Source organism: Carettochelys insculpta, chromosome 1, assembly GCF_033958435.1.
Source record: "Carettochelys insculpta isolate YL-2023 chromosome 1, ASM3395843v1, whole genome shotgun sequence".
NCBI classification, from domain to species: Eukaryota; Metazoa; Chordata; order Testudines; family Carettochelyidae; genus Carettochelys; species Carettochelys insculpta.
The window spans coordinates 316,263,847-316,291,109 of record NC_134137.1 but is presented as its reverse complement, the minus strand read 5'-3'; the positions used below and the strand labels follow the sequence as shown (position 1 = coordinate 316,291,109).

The window sequence follows — 27,263 nt, the reverse complement described above, 5'->3', positions numbered from 1 at the left end:
GCTCAACTCTCGGTATGAGAGAGTAAGGGAGATTTCAAGGCCATTCCATTCTTTTCATTTTTACTGAGATTGACTGCAAGTTGCCATAGCCCAATGCAAGTCCCTCCAATGACACATCCAGTACAAACCTGAAAAAATCATCTAATGAAAACAGCTAATGGCACGTGACACGATTTCAAGGGGATATAGCTTGACACACAACTTCATGAGCCACTTGCGTTAAGCAAAAAGAAAGGATGGCAGTTCCAGACAGGTTCCGTCTGCAGTGATAAAAGGCTGGGGCATCCATTCAAGACGGGTTTGAGACACAAAGCCAGGCAGATTTGAGAACAATCAGTTCTCAGTACTCCTGCGCTACTTGTTTCTAATGAATGTTCCCAGCATATATAGATACAAAGTGGGATTTTAATCCTCGAGCACCATATACACAAGGATAAAAAATGATTCCTTGTTTACCTGCCTCCAGATAGGGGGGTAATAAAAGTTGCAGTGATTTTTTTTCCAATAAATGGTATTCAAATCACTAGTCTCCAGGAACTGGTCCTCTGTACAGTATATTTGATTATGGTCACTGAACCAGAACAATTAGCCACTTATTCCCATGCTTTCAAATGAGAGAAATGATAGTCTGGCATAGTTAAGGGACACGTCTTTGAAAAATCAGGAAACTCAAATCCTGATCTAGAAAAGTATTTCAATATGTGCTTCAATTTAAGCACATGCTTATTTGCTTTTTCTGGATAAGGGCTTTGGCGTGGAAAGGCCATATGTATGGTTACAGGTTTTTGACTTTAACCGGCCTTTCAAAATATCGCCTGATGCCTCAGTTTCCTCACTAGCTACCTTCAGGCCATGCAGTTGAATGTGTGTGTACATGGTAAACTAAAAACCTAACATGGATGGACGAAAAAAGAACAAAATGGATTCAGAAGCCAGCATGATGTAGTGGTGATTACAGGGGAGGGGAAGATGGCACAAATAAGCCACCCAAACCAAAGAAAAGATTTTCATACTAACATATATTTGAGGAGGTAAAATCCATTTGTATGGAGAACCCAGCAGAGAGAAGTCTGCATCTCAAACTGTGGGGAATTGCTATGGCATCTCATGGCTTTACTTTTTGCCTTTCTGTGCTACAGTGACTATCAATTTTCTGTTTTGTCTTTGTTTTATCCTGCCTCAAAGACACTGGCTCAGTTCCTGCCGCATGTGTGCACTTGGGGAAAGCAGAATCATTCATCACTGTCAAGAGATGTGCTGTACACAGCAGGTCAGGTCTCATCTCCCGCTGTTCTTGCAGCTAGAGCTGCAAATCTCGAAAAGATGCAGAACATGCACATTGCAAACAACCATTTATCATTATAAAGCTGTGCTCCAGACAACCAGCCAATCAGCTACCTCATCCGTGCACATGAAAGAACCATTCTCCAGCCCTGCTCCCATTACAGGAGCTTTGCAAATGGCTAATTCACTTTGCTATTTCCTTCCACTTGCTGTTTTCTAGTAGCTCTGGATTACAATTCCTGCTGCAAAAATGATCTCCTATCCCGCTTTTCTTTAGAAAGGCCTAAGGTGGGCAAGGTGGTTATAATTATTAAATTATGAAAATGTAAATCGCTGGGAGGAAATTAATCCCAGGCACAACCAGGAAAAGACTGCTTTCTTGTGAGGTAATTATGAAATTAAAATTTGATCTCTCCTTGGCAGTTCTACAAAGGATATGAGACTGAGATCTAAGCACAACAACAGAGTCAAAATTTCAACAGCGGACGCACAGCGTGTTCTACTAGACAAAAAGAGCCCATAAAATACTTACAAAAATATGAACTTTTAACGGTAAGTTATGTGAATTTGCCTAAAAGGCGTAATCAAGAGGGTGAAGTTGCAGGGTTTGCAGACTTCCAATTACTCTTTACAACTTGGAGTCAAGCTGTTAGGAAAGGCAGCTTATATGAATAAGACTAATAATGTTAAGTTAATTAGACCCACAGGCATTAAGCAGAAGATAAATTCAGGCCTAAAAGAGGGACACTGCCACTTTAAATACTGCCCTGGGATCCAAGGGAAAGCTAATGAGGAGTGTCAGTAGGGGCTGTTTTATTAGGTGGTTCTCTAGAGGATAAAGCCTGAGGTTTCTGTAACAAGGTTTCTGTGCTTGATTCAATAAATCAATTTATATTAAACTGGGGAGGGGGAAGGTGTTTGAAGCGCTGGTGTTGGCTTCATAAAGCACTTTGGCATTTCTCAATCTGCTTATCCACTTCTCAGGTCAGGCTACCTGAACGTGGCATGAGAGGACACCAAACAGCACAATAAAGAAAAGGCCAGCATCCATCTTGACCATATTTGTTCAAATCAACTTGCACATTCCCAAGCAAGCCATGCCCAACTGGCTCTGTAACGGGGACCTAGAACCCCACACAGTCACTTCACAAGATTTTATTTTTGAGAGCTGCGGTGAGAGCCACAGATGCCAATGCACAATAAAAGCAAAGGTAGGTCAGCCATTCCAAACAAAATCAAAAAGCACCCTTCACTTTAACACTCTTTATCAGATGATCGGAGGCCTTCCCTGTTAAAAAGGAACAAGAACCAGCACTAAATAGGTTGGCAGCATTCCAGGAGATGGACAATATTGACTCTAGAGTAAAATAGCTTTTGGTTTTTGCACTAGTCCTAGAATACCAGCCTTTTTGATTCAGAGTAAGTCACACACAGGGCTCTCACCCCAAAACGTGATGATTATTGGCAGCTGATTGTATACAACTGCAAAATCTCACAGACAATGCAGATCTGGGAACAGCTATATCATTAGGTACACAGAATGCTGGGTTGCTGCTTATGACTTCTATTTGCTTTACGCCTAGCTTTAATCCTTTCCATGATGTCAGGACTACAGCTGGTTGGAACATTTTCAGTACAATTAATTTTGACAAAGCCAAACTATTTTGACGAGACATACTGGGTTTGATTACGTTTCCCCCCAGGAACGATTTTCATCCAAAGTTTTTGTCACTTCCAACATGAAAACCTTCCTGACTCAAAACGCTTAGGTTTCCGTCTCAAAACAGCCATTTCTACACTATTTTGTTTTTGTGAAACTGTTCCAAAGGTTTGGGTTTTGCTCCTGTGCAGACTGGAAATCAGTTGTGAAATCTCACAAGCTGCTGTGAAATGAAATGTTGGCAGTGCTAGATTTTTGGGCACTGGTAAAGCAGCATAGCTGGTGTATCTGCTATCTCGTGGACAGGCCAGCAGGAGATGTGGGAAGATGCTCAACATGCCCTCTGCATGATAAGGCTCAACTTCTAGCCATGGGCCTGGGAACCCAGTACCACACATGCAGTGAGAAACTGTTCTTTCAACTTAGTAATACAGACATCTGCCAGAAAATTGCAGCTTGAGATAGCTCAGAGGCTTATTCAGCAGGAGACAGAGCTCTTAAGCTACAATGCCAGCCACAGTATATACTCTGTGATGGCTGACTTGCATTAAGATCATAGCTAAAGGCTATCACTGAATTTTTGGCATAAATATGAACACATCATATAGAGAAAGGAGACAAGGCTGGATTGGGGATGGGGGAGGAAATGGGAGAGAAAGGAAAGGGTGGTCTCAAAGCAGTTACAAGCAGCCGTAGACTAGCATGAGGCAGTGCACAGTGTTGGATCCATGACTGGCTTAACTCCGTGAAGCTTGGCAGCTCTGTTACCACTGTGAGCTGCTGAAACAAAGCCAATGTGGAAACTTCATGGAAACTTCACGGGGAAAAAAGAAGGAAAGAAGCCCATCTGCATTATGACAGTCCCAAAGACAATAACCTCCTGTAATCCAAACAAGCTGGCCAAGCCAATCTATTGCTGAACCTCTGAAAAGCTCCAGACCACAGCAGAAGGGGAAAAAAATAATAATCACATAGCTTCTAATAGAAAACACAGGGAAAATGCCCTGAATTTTACAACAAAGCACAATTTCTCTTTCAAAGGAAACCCTGGAGGCAATGTTTTACACCACTGGAATTTTTAAGTTCCCTTTGCATTCAATAATTAAGTGTGAGAATGAGCATTTCTCTCTTTCTTAAAACCACCCACACATCTACTTTTGCAGAAGATTCACTGCTTAAAGATCTTGACAATGAATTCCACACATCCCTCCCCACCTCATGCCTCTCTTTCTTTTCAAATTTGGCACGGAGAGGTCTTGAATTCGCTGAGGCTTGATATGTCAGCCTCTACAATAGAGAAGCTTTTGGAAAAGGTAAGGAAATAGATGTTGTTTTTAACTCAATAATAGCTACTCTAACTCAAGGAAGAAAAGGGAGAAGCAAGCAACCTGAGGAGAGAAATCACCACAACGAGTAAGAACCACTGAGCCTGTAGACATGTTAAAAATCTACCAACCACCATGTTTTTAGCCATTCCAAGATGTGGAACTCAGAGTCCTGTTTTATGAGCTAAACCGAAGACTCCTGCCTAGAAGATTATTACAAGAACAGATAGGTAATGGGAAGAACAACTTCCTTGACCAAGCACATTTAAACCTGTAATGGCCATCCTTATCAGCTATCCCTTCACCATTTGATTGTTTTTAGAAAAACAAGGGAGACTGCAGATATGCCAGCCCCGGACTTAGTCTGAGATAATGGCTACAAGATACTCACTCTGGACCAATGAATCCAGTACAAAGGTGCTCCTCCTGACACTTCTTGGCCCACATTAAATACAGGGGCTAGACGGGAGATGTAGTATCATCTGCCACTTGCATTTTTGCAGCTTGGACCATGCCTTTGTTCTTCATCTTTCATTTTACCCCAGGCATACTTACAGGTGAATCTGTAGTTATGGCTTAACGCATGTTAACTAACAGGACTGTAAACTATAGTGCAAACACTATGCCAATGTTTGTTGCTAGCACCATTCAATCCTAACCTAGCACGCTGTGTATGTTGATATGTGTAACCATGTTAATACATGTTAAAGCATGACTAAAAATTCAACTCTGGACTTAGATAAAGACCACCTAAAAATGAGTATGAGAGTTCACAATTTACACACCAGCATTAATGCGAATACAGGATTTTGGACTAGATGGAATGTGTGTCTGATTCAATGTGGTAATTCCTATTTCCAACAGGGGCCCATGCCAGATGCTTCAGAGGAAGACACAGGAAACCTCACAATCAGTCCTTGGTAGTTACTCCTAAAGTTACAGGAGAAGGGAATGGAAGCTCCTGACGTAACTTTGCCAGACCATTCATTACTTGATATTTTTATCATGTTTCTTTTATTCACCTCCCTTTTAAAAATATCATTTCCTGCCAATAGCCTCAGGTTTTGTTTTTTTTTGTTAAGGCCTTTGATCATTCTTGTTGCCCTTCCTTAAAAACACCTCTACTTTTGCAAAATGTTCTCTTTCAGCCAGGTGCTGCACAGCACACTGAAATTAGTAATATAATTGATTTATATAATGTCATAATATTCTCTATTATTCACCATCCATTCCTTATTCATCCTGACATCTTATTTATCTTTTTGATGCACAGCTCCACTGAGGAATTCAAAATGATGCCCAGATTTTACCTGTGTTGATACAGTTAATTTAGAACCCTATATAAGGTGTTTGTGTAGTTGAAATTTTTCCCTCCCAGATGGATTACTTTGCATTTATCAACACAAATTCATTTGCCATTGTGTTGCCCATTCATCCAGTTTGCTTAGGTCTCTGAAGTCCTTCCCATTACTCTGCTCCTGACTAACTTAATTGACTTACCTGCAAATCTCTCTACCTCACTGCTCATTCCCGTTTCCAGAGGATCGATAAATATATTCAATAACACAATAACTATTACAGAATCTTGAGTCATTCTGCTGTTAACCATTTGCTGCAAAAGGAAATTTGACCATTTATTCATCCTCTGTTTCCCTTTGCCTATCCAGTTTTTAATATGTTGCCCCTCTCATAATGCCTACTTTCTTTTTTCAGTAGCTTCCTGAGACACACCGTGTGCAAGTCCTTTTGGAAGTCAAGGGATGTCTATCCTACAAGTACCTCAGTGGCATATTAAAGAGTTATTCAAGCACATTATTAAAGAAAATGAATTCATGTTAAACCAGATATTACAACATTTATAAAACAATGATTTCAAAACACATGAAAGAGTCATATGTCATGTCCTTTCAGTATCTTGCCTCACTATCATTCTCACTCCAAGACTGAGCTAACCTCATAACTCTAGACAATAATCTCTGATTTATTTAAAATTCTGATTTCTAAAAAGAATGAAAAGTTTCACAGTGGGTGAGCCCCTCTTGCAGTTCACACCCACTCTCCCGTGGGTTTTGATAGTGCTAGACTGGGAAGAGGGATAGTCCAGTGGTTTGACCATTGGCCTGAGAAACCCCAGCTTGTGAGTTCAGTCCTTGAGGGGGCTATTTAGGGATTGGGGCAAATAGATTAATTTACCCCAAAAAAGGGATGGTACTTGATCCTGCCAAGCAGGCAGAGGACTGGACCTGACAGCAGCCTGAGGTCCCTTCCAGCTCTATGAAATGTGTATCTCCGTGTGTGTATATATATTTTTAGATTTATGCTAATCAACAACACATGCATTTTTCTCCATTTCAGTGCTCAGAAATACCATGTTCTTACCAGCCAGTCATGTTAAAGTCCCTGTAGAGCATTCTCTTCCCAACTTCTTTACGTTGCACCCTCCTTGGAAACTCTAAATGTGTGAACTCATTTCCCAGCAAGTGGGGCTGCATGAAAGCCTAGGGGGCAAAAAAACAGAAACCATACTTGGATCATACAAAAAATTAATTTCTGTTTTACAAGATAGCCTTCCCCCACACTTGTATTTTACTGCTTAAAAGAGGCCATGATTAACTATCCTAGCAAACAGTATTCATGCACAGGAATAAAAATGTGACAGACTAATTGGTAATTAGGGAAGTATCTGATTAGCTTTTACACTAATCTGGAGTGATATCTCCCCCAAGTCTTATTTCCCCTCCACCTAACAAATACTAACACTTAGCACTTCTATAGCAGTATTCAGCCATTTAACTCAAGGCAGTTTGATAAGGTGGATAAGCATTATCATCAAGGCTAAGATTCTGTCATGGGTATTTATTATAAAGTCACAGACAGGTCATGGGCAATAAACTGCTGCTCCTGTGGCAGGGGCTCACCCAAACCCAGCCGCTACTCTGGTAGGCCTGGGGCTGACTGCCCATCAGCTATTCTGGCATGCACTGCTCCAGCAGCCTTAGGACAGACAGCTGCTCCCGCCCAGCCCCAGAAGTTGTCACAGCGATTCTGGAAAATGATAACAAGTACCAGAGAGGCAGCCGAGTTAGTCTGTATCTTCAAAAACAACAAGAAGTCCTGTGGCACCTTTCAGGCTAACAGATATATTTTGGAGCATAAGCTTTTGTGGGCACAGACCTGTTTCATCTCATGCATCTGATGAAGCGGGTCTTCGCCCAAAGAGCTGATGCGCCAAAATACCTGTTAGCCTGAAAGGTGCCACAGGACTTCTTGTTGTTTTGGAAAACGATGGAATCTGAGATCTGCATGAAATAATCATAGCCTTAATTCCCATCCCATTTTACATCTGCAGAACCTAGTGTTACCAACATACACTGGTACCTGTAAGTTTTCATTCAGCCGGCCCATTTCCATTTTTATTAATTACTTTCCTTCTCAGAAGCAACACAAGACCGTTCTGACCCATTTCTCATGCTAAAACTTGTACCAGTTCCTGACAAATTGCTGATATCAAATAATCCCTGGGTTATACAATATTTTCTGTTATCACACGTATATCTGGACCTCAGGGAAGTGAATAATCTGTCATGCTGGACAGATCCAATGACAGCTTGTGTAAGCCCATTTACCAGAGCTGGCCAGAAAATGGAATCCACCTCCACTCTCACCGTTCCTCTCCCCCTCCCTTTGTTTTGAGCCAACAACCGCAATATTTCAGTCCTGCTTCATGAAAGATGTAGTCTGGATGCTTCATATTACCATGCGCCACTGTGTGCCAGGCTCCCTGTTCAAACTACTACTTCCCACCTGATGCATCATAGTCTCAGTTCTTGATGACGGAAGGCAGTGCATCATGGGAGATTAATCTAATGAGACCAGTCCATAGAAAAGAACAGGTGCATGAAGCACCAAAATTATTTTCATGAGGCACTCTGGTGGCATTTCAGAATCAAAATACTTCTCTTTTCAGCCAAACTATTTTGGGGTTTAGCTTTCAGGTGTTCAATGTTAAACAAACAAACAAAACAAAACAAAACAAAGCACCTTTTTATGCAGAAATCAGACATCATTTGCACAAAACATGCCTCAGTTTTGATCTGCTGCATTCCAGCTACTGAGATCCCAGGTCTCTCGACCAAAGGCTTCTTGCTAATGTTACTAAAGGGATGGGGATTCTGTGATGAGGACCAATGTTACACTAAACCACTCGTTTTCATTTCTGACCTAATCCCCTCAGGTGAAAAATAATCCATTAACTCTGGATCCAAGACCACCAATATCAATAGCTGTGTTTCCTCTCCACATTCTACCATAACCATCAGTAGCAGCAAAAGGACAAAGGAAAGAAACATTTAAGGATCATTTACATATGGTTGGGTTTTTGCATCTATTGACAGTGAGCTTCCGCCTGAGAGAAACTGAGCCAAATTAGCCAGGGAAAGCATTCCCTGTGAGCTGTGCCCTTGTGTGGCCGCTCAGGAGAGATTCAGATGTTGCCCAGCTGATTAGCAGAGTGCCCAGAACTACGTTTGTTGTTTCTCATGGTGAGGCACATTCTCACATGCCTGAGTGCTCCTAAAAAACTATGCTGCACATTGGTGAAAAAAATCCACGCACGGATGGAAAAGATTAGAGGGAACATTGCTAGGGATCAACGGGCCAAAAGTTGCATTTCCTTCAGCCTTCTAAAATGACCTCTTCCTCTTTGTTCAGCCAGTTGAGGGAACAAAATCTGCTTTATCTTCAGGAGCAGCTGCAGTCAGGGAAGACCACGTGAGTTGGCATTCGTTTCGGGGCATGTCATAGATTTAGTGCTCATGAGAAGTGACTAGTTGGGAGCGCATGAAACCTTCACTGATTTTTACAACTCCTCTCATACAAATAGGTCACAATAAAATATTCCCTCCATTTAAGGGGTAAACTTGCTGAATTTAGTGGGAGCTGGATCAGGCTTAACACATCACAAATTTAGTCTAAAAGAAAATCAACTGCTTTCATTCTTTGATCCAGAGCATCTTCTGAGTGAAGATTTCCTGCTTCACAGAAATGGAGTCAAGGCAGATGTTGTTCTGAGTGGCTGACTAGATTGCAGTCTACTTTCAAGGCCCAACTTTCAAGCTTATAAGTTGGATGGGAACCTTTCACTCTCTTCTGGGAACAAGAGCTCCATCAAATCCCTTCTCAGCACAGGACGATATTACTATATTGGATAACTGTAATCTCCAACGTTCCCCTAAAATAGTCTAAATGTAACCCACACAATAGCCGCGTCTACACGAGCCGGCTACTTCAAAGTAGCCATGCCAACTTTGAAATAGCGCCCACCATGTCTACACGTGGCGAGCGCTATTTCGAAGTTCAAATCGATGTAAGGCGGTGAGACGTCGAAGTCGCTGTCCCCAACAGGTGATGGGAATAGTGCCCTACTTCCACATTGAATGTCGAAGTAGGGCACGTGTAGACGATCCGTGTCCCGCAACATCGAAAGAGCGGGGTCCGCTATGGCGGACATCAGCTGAGGCATTGAGAGATGCTCTCTCCATCCCCTGAGCTCTATGGTCGCCGCGTGCAGCAGCCCCTTAAAGCTCCCCGCCCCCTGTGTTCCTGTGCAGGAAGTTGAGAGCGTGTGCAGGTGGCAGCACTGCCACGCGGTCAGCCTGCACGCCCTCAGCAACCGCAGCCCAACACCCCCTGCAGCGATGGCAGCCAGCCAGCCCAAGCGCCCCCAGGGCACCCCCCCTCAAGGGGAGCCTGGGCTCCCAGGCTGGCAGCCAACCGGGGAAGAGGCAATGGGGCCCCTCCTGGACGGAAGCCAATATCCGGGACCTGCTGGGGCTCTGGGGCCAGGAGGAGGTGCTCCAGGTAATGGGGAGCAAGAGGCGGAACGCGGATGTGTTAGCTCGGGTGGCCGAGGGCCTGGCTGCCCGGGGTCACCCTGCCCGCACTCCTGACCATGTCAGGAGTAAGGTTAAGGAGCTGCAGCAGGGTTACGCCCGGGCCCGGGATGCGGCCAGCCGATCTCGGGCCACCTCCGCCACTTGCACCTTTTACAGGGAGCTCAGGGCCATCCTGGGCCCCCGGAACACCTCCTCCCTCCTGGCCACTCTTGACACCTCGGCCGACGAGCCCCAGCAGGCCCCAGAGATGGAGTCTGCCCCGGAGGCAAGCCCTGCACCCCAGGGCCCCCCCCAGAAGCCCACCCCTGGGATGCCGGAGGAGGAGGAGGAGGGGGACTCCTCCAGCAACGGGGGACTCTGCATCGCCCTCCCGTCCCGGAGCTCCAGAAGGGCGTCCGCCCAGTGGGTGTCCCCTGACCGTGGGAGAGGACCGTCAGGTACGTACCCCCCGGTACACACCCCCGGGGTTAAGGGGCAGGGACAAGAGACATGACCAGGGCCCTCCACACACCCAGATAACCATGGCCCCAAGGACAGCAGTGGCATGTCCCTCAGAAGACTGCATCAGCCCCTGCCCCCCAGCAGGACAGCACCATGCCCCATCCCTGGGGATGGGGGGAGCGGATCCTAGGGTCTCCCTGGGGATGGGGAGGGGACACCCATCATCATCAGCAGCAGCAGCATCTCCCGGGGACGGGGAACCAGCAGCAGAGGGGTGGGGGGACAAGGGCCACGCGTCAGGGCCCACACTAACGGCTGTCTCTACTCTTCTTCCCCCGTGTTCCGCAGCTGCACCATCGGAGGGCCCGGAGAGCACCGGCGAGGTGTCCATCGTCCCGGAGAGCCCACCGGGACCATCCCAGCCCCTCGGCGGAGCACCGACCAGACCCAGGATGAGGCCGACGGCGGAGCCACCCGAGGACGGCCACGAACCCCAAGCTGCTCGCGACCCTCCGGCATCAGCTGGAGATGGCGGAGCGGCGCCTGTGGGTGGAGGAGCAGCGGCTGGAGCTCCAAAAGCAAGTGCTGGCCTGGCACCAGGAAGCTTGGGGGGCCTTCCTGCGCACCCTTGAGCACATAGCGCAACACCTGGCCCCCCCTGCCGCGCCGCCCACCGCTCTGCCTGCCACCCCCTGCTCTGCCTGCCACCCCACCCGCCGCTCCACCCGCCATCCCTCCACCGTCAGCCACCCTGGGGCCTGCTGCTGAGGGGGACCATGGGCCGAGGGACACCGCCGCCAGGCCTTATTTGCCGTTTCTCCTGGGCCCCACCCAGGGCTCCGTCCGAGGCGAGGGTCGCGCCCTCCCACACAGGGCGCTGGACAATAGGGTGCGGGGCCGAGGACGTGCCCCCCCCCCTTTGTACATATCTCCCATTTGTATATAGTTTTTGTTGGACTCCTGTTTTGTTAGCTGCCCCACCATGTAAATAGTTCCCCCCTTTTTTTCCAAGTTAATAAGAGGTTGCACTGTTTGGTTTGAAACAACATTTCCATTTATTTCGAAGAAAAGTGGAGGGGTGTGTGCTCTTGGGTGCTCTGTGGTGTGGGCGTGGGGTCGGAGTGTTGTGGAGGATGGCGGGGTGCAGTGGGTGGCTCGCTCGCAGCTGGCCCTGCCAGCGTTCACCCCACAGCCTGCTCAAAATGGGCCCACAGGGCCTCCCGGACCCGGATCCCCTCAGGGTCAACCTGGCGACCGGTGGGAGCGGGTGGCTGGACGTCGGCCCTGCCAGCCTCCACAGCCCAGTCCTGGAAGAAGGCCTCTCCCTTGCTCTCCACCAGGTTGTGGAGTGCGCTGCACGTACCCACAACCTGGGGGATGTTGGGGAGGCCTGCATCCAGGAGGGTAAGGAGACACCTCCAGCACCCTTTGAGGCGGCCGAAAGTGCGCTCGACCACCTGGCGCGCATGATTCAAGCGCGTGTTGAACCGCTCCTGGCTGGCTGTGACGTGGCTCGTGTAAGGGTGCATGAGCCAGGGCTGGAGGGGGTACGCCGCATCTGCGACGAGGCAGAGGGGAATGGTGGTATCCCCCACAGGGATCTCCTGCTGGGGGATGTAGGTCCCCGCCTCCAGCCAGCGGCACAGGCCCGAATTTCTGAACACCCAGGCGTTGTGGGTGCTGCCAGGCCAGCCAACATCAATGTAAAGGAAGCGGCCCCGGCTGCCCACCAAGGCCTGGAAGACCATGGAGTGGTATCCCTTCCTATTGAGGAAGCGTCCTCCACTGTGCTCTGGGGCACGGATGGGGATATGGGTCCCATCCAGAGCCCCAAAGCAATTTGGGAAGCCCAGGCTGGCAAACCCCGCAATGGCAGCATCCAGGTCCCCAAGTTGCATGAGCCTGTGTAGGAGCAGGGCATTGATTACACGGATGACCTGCAGGGTAAGGACATGAGAGAGCACCAGTGAGGGGTGTGCAGGGTGTGTCTGGCCCTCCACCCCCAGGCTCCCCCGAGGGCTCCCCCCCCGGGTCCTGGCCCAACGGTGGCCTTGCCCATGCTGAACTGCTGCCCCATGGATCGGTAGCTGTCTGGGGTGGCCAGCTTCCAGACAGCGATGCCGACTCGTTTCTCTACGGTGAGGGCACGTCGCATGGAGGTGTCCTGGTGCCGTAAGGCAGGGATGAGCCACTGGCAGAGCTCCAGGAATGTCTGTCAGCTCATGCGGAAATTCTGGAGCCAGCAGTCGTCGTCCCACTCGCTGAGCACCAGCCACTCCCACCAGTCTGTGCTTGTGGGGTAGCTCCACAGCCGGCGGCATGTGCGGCGGGGGTCGGAGGGCAGCAAGGTCTCAGGCTGCTTCCTCATCCCCTGGGGGCAGCTCCTCTTCCACAAATAAAAGATGATCAGCTGCCTCCTGCATGGCACCAAGCAGGGCAAGCACTGCTCCTCCAGGGGCGGGTGTGTGGACCTCTGGCTGCTGCTGCTGCTGCTGCTGGGGGGTCCATACTGCTTCCACAGGGTGTGCGTGCTTGTGGCTCTGCCGACCGCGTACTGTGCAGGCTGAGTGTGTCTGGGAGGGGCCCTTTAAGGGAGCAGCTTGCTGTTGCCCCGGAAGTGCTAGTCCGCCCTGTGACCCTGTCTGCAGCTGTTCTTGGCACCCTTATTTCGATGTGGGCCGCTGTGGTGTGTAGATGCTCGCCTGAAGCGCCTACTTCGATGTAGTGCTGCCCAACGTCGACATTGAACGTCGACGGCACCAGCCTTGGAGGACGTGTAGATGCTATTCATCGAAATAGCTTATTTTGATTTCACTACATCGAAATAAGCTATTTCAATGTAGCATACCCGTGTAGACGTAGCAAATGAGTGGGTGTGGTTCACCGTCCCACGTAGTGGCATCTAGATCACTTACAGAGGAAGAATGAGTCTCCTCCACAGCCTTAGCTGAAAGCCTGCTGGCTTTTAGCTCAAAGTGTGGTGGCTCCTGCACTAAGCTCAGGTTTGAATCCACCTGTCCGCAGTTACATAAACAGCTGACGAAGTGGGTTTTACCCAGAAAAGTGACTTGCAGATTTATTTGGGCATAAAGTGTCACAAGACACCTTTTACTTGCACAGGTACCGACTAACCCAGCTACTCCTTGGGGACTTTAGGACTAGGGCTACACTTCAGCGGTCCTTCGAAAGAAGTTCTCCTGGAAGATCTCTTTCGAAAACACTTCTTTCCAAAGATTGCGGCCACACACACAAAGTGGATCAAAAAAAAAAAAAAATCAATACCGTCTTTCGATAGAAAGTGGCCACACAGACCTGGCTGCTCTTTCGAAAGAATGGGCCAGGAAATGCTTTGGAGGGGGTCGCACGTCCAGCAGGCCTTTCCGGAAGCTCCAGCCAGATGCTCCCATAAAGGGCACCTCCCAAATACCCCCTCCCCGCCCATGCTGAGGCCTGCCTTGCTGCACCAGGCACAGCAGAGCTGGTGCAGGGACCAGAAGCTCATACCTGAGGGCCATGGACCCACAGCAGCTCCCAGGATGGCACTGCGTTCACGCCCTGGTTGGGCTGCTGGCCATTGTGACTGCAGCTGCCCTCCAGCTCCTCTGGTGGCAGAGACCTCCCACCAGGGCCGAGGAAACCAACCCCCACCCCCCCCAGAACCCCGGCTGCATCCCCACCCCCGGGTGATCAGGTGCATCTGGATCTAGCCTACCAGCTCAGACTGGTTGGACTCGGTGGTGATGGGCAAGTGGGACAACTTTTTCCTGATTATTTCCTACGATTGAGTCTTCTTTCATCTGCCCTGTTGAAAACAATGAAGTCCATATTTTCTTCAGAATGTTGCTTATTTCACAGGTTTGCTGAAAAACACATGGATTATCTTACTGTGGTTGGGGGCGGGGGGGCAGGAGAGGGGAGGCAGGAGTAAAAAGAGCTGAGACAGAGCTAGCAACCAAAGTGGGAACAGCTGAGGAGTAGGCTGCCCTAAATCAATCAGGGCCAGCTGATCCTACTCAGGGGCTACCTTTATAAGCTCTGCTCCACGCAAGGCAAAGGGAGGAGGGTGAAGGAGAGTTTGGGAGACTAGTGAGGAGAAGGAAGGAGACGGAGAGAAACAGTCAGGGCTATGAAAGAGGAGAGGAGCCTCAGCTACCCAGGGGGCTCTGCTGCCCCAACCCAGGGAGGGCCTGGAGCCTGACTGGAGACTGGAGGAACTGGTCAGCTGAAGGAGCCAAACTAAAGGAGGAGACCAGCTGCCATGGCTACCCCTTGAGGAAGGGCATACCAGGGAGAAGCATCTGGGGAAGTGACCCAGGGAGAGAAGCTGCAGGGGCCAGGGTGAAGTAAGCCAGCCCTCCCAGGTAGCGGCTGTTCAGGGTCCCTGGGTTGGAACCCGGAGCGAGCGGGTGAGGACCGGGTTCCACCCCAGACTGCCCTCTGCCCCAACAAGGGTAACGTGGTGCAGGCGGTGGGGCCAGTGGACTAAACAGAGGGCCTGGGGCCCAGGAATGAGACCAACCACACCACACTTACACAAATAATTACAAATGCAGACCACTTAAAGCTTTAGTGTTTTGATTTTAAAACAGGTGGGACTGTTTAAAGCACAAACAAAAACACCTGAAGATCAATTAAGTTTTTCCCCTCAGATTATGAAATTGCCTGTTTTGCTGTATAGACATCTCCAAAGAAACCATGTCCAAAAAGCTTTTAACATTTTTCTTGGAAAACAAGAATTTCCTTTATCGCAAAGGAAAAGTGACTGTGAGAGACGGCACTTCATAAAGATTTACTCAGATGGAAAATCTAAGGTCACACATGAAATAAGATTAACAGAGCTGGCAGAGATACCAGTGGACTGCTAATGTTCAAATGAGATTTCTCTTCCACAGCTAACCCTGAATGTTTGCTTTACAATCTAAGAACCTTAACTTGATTCTAGTATTTTTGATGCCATTAAAACAGGATGAGAAGAATTTGGAAGTTGCTGGTGTCTGAATGAGAGCTGAATTCTTATGGGAAGAAACATTACTTTTGTAGTTATTGTTTATGTTTCCCTTATAATTCTATAGAGCGGTAAGAATGTACTGCTATAAAACTCAGGATTGACTCCTTTCAGACTGACTTGTTGAGAACTATTCCCTGTTTACTACGAAGTATGGCTCTTCACCCTTCCCCCAGTGACAGATTGGGTTTTGCGATAGAACATAAAAATGAGCGTAAAACAAAAATCTTAAGTTTCTGCAGATCTTTAAAGGAGATCCACAGGCAGACAAAAGAAATCTCTGTAACTGATCAACAAAAGCAAAACGTGAGTCAATTCTAACTACATTTAGACACTGCATTTATCAATGCTTTTGTGTCTACTCAGCCTAGATTTAAAAGAATGCTAAGGGAAAATATATTTCACAAAAAACATTACTTATCTTTAAAGCAAGAACCACCAACTACGGTGAATCCCAAATAATTTACTCTCTGTATCTTTATCAGTCTTATTAAAAAGGCTTCACTGTACTATTCTGGTTTTAGGGAATAACATTTTCCACCATTTTGGTCTTTCAGTGGTTATTACTTTCTGCCCTGGTACAAATCTACAGTATTCTGGATTATAAACTTTTGAGAATTAGCCATTAGAATCAGCATTAGGTACATTCTTTTAACACTTAGTCACATAGAAAGCAACCCCACATGGAAATGAGAGTCACTTTTCTTTCAACAGGCCGGTTTCCCTTTGCCCTTTCATTAAAATTGACTGGCAAAGCAAATGTAAAAACCAGGTCACTTATAGGTACAAATATACCAACAAATTCGGCTGTAGAGTGTATTCATGTGCCTGACAATGCTCTCTGCAAAGATGTTTGATACAGACTAGTTCACTCACGCTATTAGAATGTATCAGTTCATGATCTCCAACATCAGAAATGTCATTGCAACCCACGTATGATCCTGGCTGACTTTTTATGTGGACACATAGACAAGCCTCGAGGTATAGTACTATTCCTTTAATAGAAGGACAATTGTTATTGTACATTGTCCTCAAGAAGTACGTTTTAATGCACATTCATATCAAACAACAGGAAATCTAAGCAGGGGAAAACATTAGAAAAAGAAAACAAGTTTCCAGGATTAGAAATACAGTGCCACATACTCAGTGGACGGCTGTAATAGTTTCCCTTTATACCGGAAAGTTTCAAATGGGCATAGAAATGACACTAGTTTTCCGCAGCACCACCTGAGCACAAAAAGCAGCCTACAGCCACCGTTGCCCTTCCTCTTGCCCAGTGCCCCAAGCAGAGCTCTGACGCATCTGAAGATCTAGATCTAAGGTGGAGATGTAAAGAAATGCAAGAGTAAGACATTTAGACAAAACTGGTATTTTGGAAGTAAGCTGCACTGCCACTAACCAGCACTGATTGTCAGAAAATTGACCAGAGCGCTCCCTCACCAAGCCATACAAAATATTTCCATATAACAGGTAGGACTTTGTAAACTAATGTTTTGGACAGAGACATATCTATTTAAAAAAATTACAGCAGGGGAGGGATGATTGTGCGGCTAAGGCATTAGACATACTCAAGAGATCTGTGTTCAGCTCCCAGCTCTGGTACAGATTACTTACGTATTGAAGAAGCAGCCAGGTTCTTTTTCTGAGGGCAGGTCTACACTTTGGCTATGTCTACACCACAGCGATCTGTCGACAGAAGTTACTGGCAGAAGATATCTTCCGACAAAACTTCTGTCAACAGATTGCAGCCACACACAAAAGCGGATTGCTATGTCAATCCACTCTGTTGAGAGAGAGCAGCCAGTGTGACAGAATGGCCAATCAGAAGCACAGCAGACAGGGCTGCCTACTGTCCCGGAAGCCCTGTCTGTCAACAGAGCACCCCTCAGAGCATCTGCACTGGCTTTCTGTCAACAGATTCTGTTCTGCCTCCTGTGGGAACGGGAGAACACTGCTGACAGAAGCGCCCTGTTCTGTTGATTTACTGTCCACAGAACGCCTTTGTAATGTGGACACTAGGCAAGTGCTGTCAACAAAATGCCAGTATTGTCAACAAAACTCTCTAGGGTACACATCACCTTAGGCAGAAAGTTCTCCATCCCACAAAATGGAATAATTCCTTCTGCCTACTCCTGGTCTTTCTACACTGCTAACTTTCTGAAGCAGAAACACTCTCGAGCTGTGTATGGGCAGTATTTAGCCCTGACCTCTAATCATAAATATAGTGGTTAGCAATACATTTACTCAATATTACAAAAAGTTTCCAAAGGGACATGGTAAAATATGCGTTGCAAAAACATACTATGTGACAAAAATCTAGCATGATACAAATGAAAAACTTTAGAAGGCAAAGGATCAATGCACCTGCAATATTTGGTAGGATGTTGCCCTCTTTTTTCCACAGCATGTTATTGGGGGCAGCACCATGATTCCACTCCAGAGTTTCACTGGGATCATAATAAGAAGGTTGTGACAAAGAATTGAGTTCCACAATTTTACAGCGAAAGGACAACACTTCAGAGATTGGCAGAAACTTGTCTGAAAAAGGGTCTAATACATGCACAGAACCTGAGAGCAAGACAACACCAGGTGCTCTGAATCTAGAAACAGAAGAGAATGCAAATAGAATACTTGGACATCTTTGGATAAATGATCTGCATCTTTAGCTGTTGCAACTTTAACAGGAAATGCCTGATTCTCTTTTGAGGGTACAGGAGGTCTATAACTCATTGGCAGAGCAGGTTCCTTCTGCTGCAAACATCCGTATAAAATGTATGGAACCAGTTAAAGCCAGGGGCTGCATTCGGTTAAACTTTCTACTAAAAAAGTAAAATGGTAGGTGAGGCTGGTCCTTTCTAGACAGCAATAGGGAGTGACTCGATGAACAGAAACCCAAGTGCTCTAGTAAACCCTTCCTCACAGCTACTGTAGGACAGGCCATATTAAAACTATGTTATAATCTGGGCTGGTCAGAAAATCTTTTGTCTAAAAGTTTTCCTGCACTGTTATACCAGCTCTAGTTTCAACTGCCTTCTGTATTTCAGGAGGAGAAAAAGACTGCAGTAGATTTATGGTTCATTTGAGCTAAACACATATTACAAGAGAAAATATTACAGGGATTGACAACTGCAGAGTGAAATATTTATGCTAAAAGTGACCAGAATGTGCATTTCTTCCTGTCGTTCAGAATGCATGGGAGGAGGAATGGGGAAACTACATTTAAATGGGACGCCAAGCACTCGCATCCAAACAAAGCCAAAGTAAATACCATTAAGTCAAGAGTGTCAGTGAATATTAGTTGCCAGCAATGGAAAGATGAAAAAAAGCCAGACGAGGGCCCTGAAAAGATAAGGTGGATGACCAGGAACATCAGCTAGTTTGAATACATTCTAATCAAGCATTTAAACTCTATGGCGCTAGATGCTTATTTAAACTAAATAAGGAAACCCTGCATTCTTTTGATGTGTGCCATAAACAACACACATTTTCCAAGTGTCTCAAAATACTATTGGGTGGTTAATTTTTTTTTTTTTTTTTTTTTAAACATGAGATTGAAAGTATTACTTATGGAATGTTTGAAATAGACTCTAATTTTGTTTCACGCTCTTGCTGTCTTGCATGTATTTCCTTTGAACATGATACCCATGGCCCAGGCTACATATAAAAATGAAATAAACAAAGGTAAAGAGAAGTCCAGGGCAAACAGCAGAAGTGCTTCTTTTCATATCAGCTGCTGTTTTCAAATATATGCCAGAAAGGACATCAAAAGAGCAAAAAGCCCTTGCAGGCAATGCTTTATCTCTTATTTCCCAGAAAAGTGCCAGGCTCCCAAGAAACTACAGATTCCCTTTATTTTATAGGGAAACAAATTATTTTAAATATAACTAAGTATAAATATTTATTAGGCCTGCTTTTTATTTGGCTCTCTGAACAGGAATGCCTTCCAAAGTAATTGTGTTTCCTCTGAAATTTTCAGACTCAACCAATGAACTGGAATAGAAGTAAATCTGAACATAAAAACAAAAAAGGCAATTCACTGACAAATGCTTAAAAACCTCAGCAACACTACCCACCTGTCCTGCCAAATACTGTTACAGTTGTACCAGGCTAAACAAAGGTATTTTTGGAACACAGAAGACCAGCAGGCCTGGGCTTACCCAGTTAATGATGAGGCGGCATTCAGTTTTAACTTTTGAGAAAAACCAAAAAAGACTGGTTTGTAGCAGATAAGAAATCTGTTTGCAGACCATGCTCTAGCATCTCATACTTAATACAGCAATCAGCAGGCTCAGCTATTGGTTTCAATGGTGTAAATATGAAATGGTGGTTTGAGTAAGAAGTCAAAATATATTGGGTTGTTACATGGCTTATAGGCTAAGAGTGTTTTGCACACAGAGCATCCTGTCTCTCATCAGCTAATCACTGACTAAGTGGGTCTGCTGCCCTAGGCAAACTAGTAAGCATCCATCCTTCCCAATTCAGTTACCTGCATGGAATGAGGCCACCCACACTGAATGAAACCACCCCTATGGTAGATCCAGCCTAGGTAGAGATCTGTCCGCCATGCTAATAAAACATGGAAAACAATATGCACACACGTCAGAGAGCCACATTGAATACCACTGTACAATAAATATGGGGAGGAAGTTAACTACCTCATGCAGATTGCTGTTTGATCATAAATGTGCAGTGCAAAATGTTACCTAACAATGCTCGTGAACACAACAAAAAACATTCAGCAGCAGCAAGCACAGTCCTCAGGTTTCTTACCAGGTATTGTAGTCGCTGACGCTCAGTTTCTGGCGTGAACTCTGAAGACATTGGAATAACTTCTTTATTCCTGATTATTATGGCCCTGCAATTGTCACAAAACACTGTTAGAGACCACAGAAAATACTGGGACATATGGTCTTTTTCTAACATCAGCTGGGTGCTTATTCTGCTTGGATCAGAGCAAGGACAAAAAGAAAGTCTTTCCCTCCCTCAAAGCATTATGAAAACGGGATACAAACTCTTGTTCCATTTGACTTGTGGCTGAATAGCAAAGTAGTACATTTGCTTATGTCAAATTCACCTCATTCTTGGAGCTGAGAAAAATCAGGCACCTAAACAATAAGGGCAAGAGTTATTTCAGCCCAAGTCTACAGGGTATGTTCTTATTAGTGAAAGCCAGACACCCAGAGGAGATACTGCAGAATTACTGATTGCAGAGCAACCCTTTGCAGGCTTTAATCCCAGTAGCAGCTGACACTCTCCAAACCGCTAGCTTCAGATGACTCATGGAGCACACTTTCCAGTTATTGATTGGCTGTATGTCATGTCATAACATTTCCATTCTCGCAGCAAATGGAAATGGCAAAGCAAATCCTGTTTAACACAAATCTACCTAGTTACCTGCCAGAGGAAGACAGGTAATGGGATGGCTATAGATCATCTGGCAGATTTCTCATACAGTTCTGCAAAATGGCACAGAGAAAAGAAAATTCTACCAAACAATGAACATTTCTCTGTCATCCCTGTAAAATAGCTGTATAAAATAAAATGTCACATTTGTCCCCTGTGTAACTGTTTTAGCCAAAGGGAGTTACACCAGAGAAGAACTCAGTCCCTAATGTTTCGATTGTATTTACTGTTCATGTATCCACTCTAATAATAGACTTTTAGTCTCATACCTTTTTATTATTTATTCAGCCCTTTAAGGGTGCACATATGGTGCTTTATACTGTGGTTAGAGAACACATGCAATCTCACAAATATTTTATAATCTTCAGATCTGCCCATCTAAATAGTGAGAGTAACTTAAAATTTGAACACTATTCTGATTTTTCCCTTTTTACTATGTATACACAAGACCAATGCTGTTATTTGTATTCAAATCTTTGCAGTTATAAATCCATATTGCCTTCCTTTTGTGATCCTTTACGCACTTTTACTTGTGGTATGCATCTCCCATTCTTCTGACAACTTGATTCGTTTGTTGACTGCTACCCTACACTAGATATCCTAGTGGTATAGTAAAGTCATTAAAGGACATTGTATACACACAAACCCTTTGATGACCCACACCCAGAGATTCAAAAGATAGACCTGCCTTGAAAAACCTCCCTTAAAGCTCTGTTTTATACAATTAGGTTTATGGCATCACTACAATGCATAACACACCTATGAGTCATTTCATGCTATACTGGATGAACATAACCTCCTCATCACTAGCTAATATGCAAATGATGTAATGGAACGATGGAGGGGACAAATGTGTTTGATGCGATTGTAGGAGTTATGTGGAAATAAGTAGGGCTGTCTGGAAGCTGTCTTGCAGAGAATGAGCTAATGAGGGGCTTCAGTTGCAAGGGGCATGAGCTTATTGCTGCAAATGGTGTTTCAGGTTTATTAGTGGAAGCTAGAGGGGAACACACAGAAACCTACCCTCCAGCATCATGCTTCTAACATGAAAGCTAAATCCCATTGCTACTGCTATCAGACGTTCCTTCTGTTTTCTGTGTGGGGCGGGATTCTCCTCAGGGTAATAACTCAATCACTTTAAAATGGGGGAGAACACTGGGGAGACATTTTGGCAGAATCTCCTCCTAAATAGAGTCTAAATTAGTAATGGGTCTACTTTTTAAACCCCTTCCTCATTCCGGTCTGGTAAAAATGACTTGGTGGAAGTCACAATTAGGCTTTGGAGTATAACCAGAAGTTCAACACATTTATTTGCAAAACTGTAATAAGAATAGCTCTGACTGTTGTTTGTGATGGCAGTTTTGCTTTATTTTTTGCTAGCAGTTAATGTGGATTTGAAACAGAAACGGCCCAAATACAGTAGCCAGATTTCATAACCTTTTCTTTTGTAATAACAGAGAGTAAGCCGTGCTAGTCTATACATTAACAAAACAAAAAGCAGTCAAGTAACACTTTAAAGACTAGCCAAATCGTTTATTAGGTGAGCTATCGTGGGACAGACCCGCTTCTTCAGACCATATCCAGACCAGAACAGACTCAATATTTAAGACACAGAGAACGAAAAACAGTAAGCAAGGAGGACAAATCAGAAAAAGATAATCAAGGTGAGCAAATCAGAGAGTGGAGGGGTGGGGGGGGGGGGGGAAAATCAAGAATTAGATTGAGTCAAGTATGCAGACGAGCCCCTATAGTGACTCAGAAAGTTCCCATCACGATTTAAACCACGTGTTAATGTTCCAAATTTGAATATAAATGTCAGTTCGTCCACTCCTCTTTCTAAAACGGAGCAATAATTTCTCTTCAGTAACACACATACCTTGAGGTCATTGACAGAATGCCCCATTCCATTAAAATGTTGACTAACTGGTTTGTGGATCTGGAGTGTTTTGATGTCTGTTTTGTGCCCGTTGACCCTTTGTCTAAGGGAGCTAGAAGTCTGTCCAATATACAAAGCATCTGGGCATTGCTGGCACATGATGGCATATATGATGTTAGTAGAGGAGCATGAGAAAGTGCCCGTGATTCTGTGAGTAACCTGGTTAGGTCCAGTGATGGTATTTCCAGAGAAGATATGTGGACAAAGCTGGCAGCGGGCTTTGTTGCAGGGAAAGGTTCCAGGACTGGTGTTCCTGGGGTATAGACTGTGGCTGTTAGTAAGGATCCTCATGAGGTTGGGAGGTTGTCTGTAGGAGAGAACAGGCATGTCACCCAGGGCCTTCTGGAGTGTAGCATCCTGATTAAGAATAGGTTGTAGGTCTTTAATAATTCGTTGCACTGGTCTGAGTTGGGGGCTGTAGGCGATGACCAGTGGTGTTCTGTTTTTGGCTTTCTTGGGCTGATCTTGGAGTAGCTGGTTTCTGGGTACGCGTCTGGCCCTGTCGATTTGTTTTTTTTTACTTCTCCTGCTGGGTAATTCAGGTTTATGAATATTTGGTAAAGTTCTTGTAGTTTTTGGTCTCTGTCAGTTGGATCAGAGCAAATGCGATTGTACCTAAGAGCTTGACTGTAAACAATGGATCTAGTCACGTGTGCAGGGTGGAAACTAGAAGGGTGTAGATAAGTATAGCGATCAGTAGGTTTTCGGTACAGTGTGGTACTGATCAGGCCATCCTTGATTAGTACTGTAGTGTCCAGGAAATGTCTCTCTTGCATGTTGTAATCGAGGCATAAGTTGATGGTGGGGGGTAGATTGTTAAAGTCTCTGTGGAATTATTCTATTGCCTCTGTACCATGGGTCCAAATCATAAAGATTTATATACATGTAAAGATGTATATACATGTGTAATAGAATAATTCCACAGAGACTTTAACAATCTACCCCCCACCATCAACTTATGCCTCGATTACAACATGCAAGAGAGACATTTCCTGGACACTACAGTACTAATCAAGGATGGCCTGATCAGTACCACACTGTACCGAAAACCTACTGATCGCTATACTTATCTACACCCTTCTAGTTTCCACCCTGCACACGTGACTAGATCCATTGTTTACAGTCAAGCTCTTAGGTACAATCGCATTTGCTCTGATCCAACTGACAGAGACCAAAAACTACAAGAACTTTACCAAATATTCATAAACCTGAATTACCCAGCAGGAGAAGTAAAAAAAACAAATCGACAGGGCCAGACGCGTACCCAGAAACCAGCTACTCCAAGATCAGCCCAAGAAAGCCAAAAACAGAACACCACTGGTCATCGCCTACAGCCCCCAACTCAGACCAGTGCAACGAATTATTAAAGACCTACAACCTATTCTTAATCAGGATGCTACACTCCAGAAGGCCCTGGGTGACATGCCTGTTCTCTCCTACAGACAACCTCCCAACCTCATGAGGATCCTTACTAACAGCCACAGTCTATACCCCAGGAACACCAGTCCTGGAACCTTTCCCTGCAACAAAGCCCGCTGCCAGCTTTGTCCACATATCTTCTCTGGAAATACCATCACTGGACCTAACCAGGTTACTCACAGAATCACGGGCACTTTCTCATGCTCCTCTACTAACATCATATATGCCATCATGTGCCAGCAATGCCCAGATGCTTTGTATATTGGACAGACTTCTAGCTCCCTTAGACAAAGGGTCAACGGGCACAAAACAGACATCAAAACACTCCAGATCCACAAACCAGTTAGTCAACATTTTAATGGAATGGGGCATTCTGTCAATGACCTCAAGGTATGTGTGTTACTGAAGAGAAATTATTGCTCCGTTTTAGAAAGAGGAGTGGACGAACTGACATTTATATTCAAATTTGGAACATTAACACGTGGTTTAAATCGTGATGGGAACTTTCTGAGTCACTATAGGGGCTCGTCTGCATACTTGACTCAATCTAATTCTTGATTTCCCCCCCCCCCCCCTCCACTCTCTGATTTGCTCACCTTGATTATCTTTTTCTGACTTGTCCTCCTTGCTTACTGTTTTTCGTTCTCTGTGTCTTAAATATTGAGTCTGTTCTGGTCTGGATATGGTCTGAAGAAGCGGGTGTGTCCCACGATAGCTCACCTAATAAACAATTTGGCTAGTCTTTAAAGTGCTACTTGACTGCTTTTCTTTCGTAATGTGACTCATCAGTATGTGTAAGACAGACTGAAAATGGTTTCAGCATATTGACAGTCTGTACTGAGCCATGCTACAATGATCAAAAGATGTTAACAGATTATATCATAAAAGAATGTATCAGAAGGGTTCTGTGGGTCCTAAATGTGTTCTGAAGGAGCTAGGCAATGGAAGCATCTCTCCCCTCCTCTGGCTAGGCTATTAACAGAGATCTATGGTTTTTCAAAATATTTACCATGAAAGAGGAGATCTGTAACAACACACATTTTAAGGCCCAGGTCTTTCCTGGAACATGCTGGAATATTTTCTGTTTAAGTTTGATGGCTGTCTCATGCATGTGCCTAAGGAAATAATATTGCACATAAACAATGAAATTCTGAGACAGGAAAGCCGGTGTTTCATGGGTCTATTTTTTTTGACTAGATATTACAGCCATAGGGTATTAAATAATATAGCCTAGAAGGAGAAGCTTGGATGAAAGCAAAAAGGTGAATTTAGGATGGAACAGAGCCTGGAATACCCTTAAGAGTGTTCAATACAAAACCCTAGAAATTATCTCAACATGAGAGAGAATTACAGCTGCACATAGGAGTAAAATGGCTTGGACTGAGGGACCCAATAGCTCAAGAGATTAGAAATGGGACACACAGGCTTTCACTTACAGGTCCACCCATCTGAATTCAGCTCTGATCAATAAAACCGCTCAATATCCCATTACCAGTTTCTCAAGCTATCCAGTACTCAGTCTGAGCCATTTAACAGTTACATGTCACCAAAGGTTATTACTTTCAGTCCACATCACAGATGCTGACACTACAACTGGCAAGCTCATAGGCAGTATCTCCAAAGAAGCTAAGAATTAAAGTCCTGGTCCAGCACTCATTGAAGCAGAAGGGAATGTTTCCAATGAATCCAAAATATCAGAGGGGTAGCCGTGTTAGTCTATCCATAAAAACAACAAATGACTATATGCGACATGCACCTGATGAAGTGGATCTTTGCCCACAAAAGCTTATCATCCGATAAATCTGTTAGTCTATTAGGTGCCACAGGACTTTTTGTTGTTTTTAAACGAATCCAAAGGATGCCAAATCAAAGCATTGCTGCTACCTAAGAAGTGTCTATTCTGTGGACCAGACCCTCCATCTCCAGTATAATCAGTCAGTTTAAAAATGACTTGAATGAAGGGAGCAATCTTGTTGATTGATGCAGGAATTAAAATAATTATGTAAGGAATATGCCAGCAGGAGCTCAATACTGTTGAGGGATGTGGGGAATGTGTCCTTCAGAGATCATTTGCATGAAAATGCAAAAGGTGTGCATATGTAATGCCTTATAAACAAAGCCTAATGGGAGCAGGTGAAGCAAAGAGGTTTTGTCTATTGTAAACAACGTGTTGTTGTAAAGTCACAATTTATGCTATCACCCAGTGTAAGAATTGTGGAGTCTCACCAATCCTTGAAGTTGTTGTGGGGTTACAGGGCAGTCATCACTGCTGCATAAGACAGGGATTGCAGAGGGCTCCCTCTACCTAAGCATTGTGAGGTGAAAGGATGGGGAGGGATAGTGCTTCAACCAGCTGGCTGGGAGCCTTTTGGCTATACAGCTGTAAGACTGGTTTGAGTAGTTCTCCCCCTCAGTGTTCAAAGGTGGACCTAAAGACAGGTCTATAGTTATTCTGTGAGAATCCACCTTGGTGGATACTGAGATGCTGTGGCTAGGCCCAGAGTTGAATGCCACTATGAGCTGAAATCACAGGTAACCAAAGCTATGGAGAGCTGGAATCACAGAGTTTTGCCTATAGTAAAACCCACAAGACAGCAGTGGGTGATTGGTGGATGGCTGGTAGGAGGAACAGCGGGCGGCCAGTAGGAGAAGGGGCAGGCAGCCAACAGGTGCGATTGGCGGGCAGCCAGCAGGCGAAGCAGTGGCCTTACAATTAAAATAACTATTTTGTAAAGTACAAAACATACCTTTTTATAGAGTGGAGGAAATTCTGCTTTTAACTTTGCTTTTCACAATACAGTCATAGTGGGAATACTATGTTAGGGCATTGCTTTTATCACATGTAAAGGGTGTGTGTGTGTGTACACAGGTGTGAATGAGAATGTGTGAGATAAAG

The 27,263-nt window shown here is 45.1% G+C and overlaps 1 protein-coding gene across 1 annotated transcript in view; it reads right to left on the bottom strand.

Annotated features, from left to right (window-relative positions):
- PPM1H (protein phosphatase, Mg2+/Mn2+ dependent 1H) overlaps positions 1-27,263 on the bottom strand; it is a 228,018-nt gene that overhangs the window by 57,611 nt on the left and 143,144 nt on the right. The window contains exons 5-6 of the mRNA XM_075013741.1: positions 20,380-20,464; positions 6,649-6,767 (exon numbers count right to left, since the gene is read on the bottom strand). Of these exons, the coding sequence (XP_074869842.1) occupies positions 6,649-6,767; positions 20,380-20,464 (204 nt within the window). The remainder of the gene's footprint in view (positions 1-6,648; positions 6,768-20,379; positions 20,465-27,263) is intronic.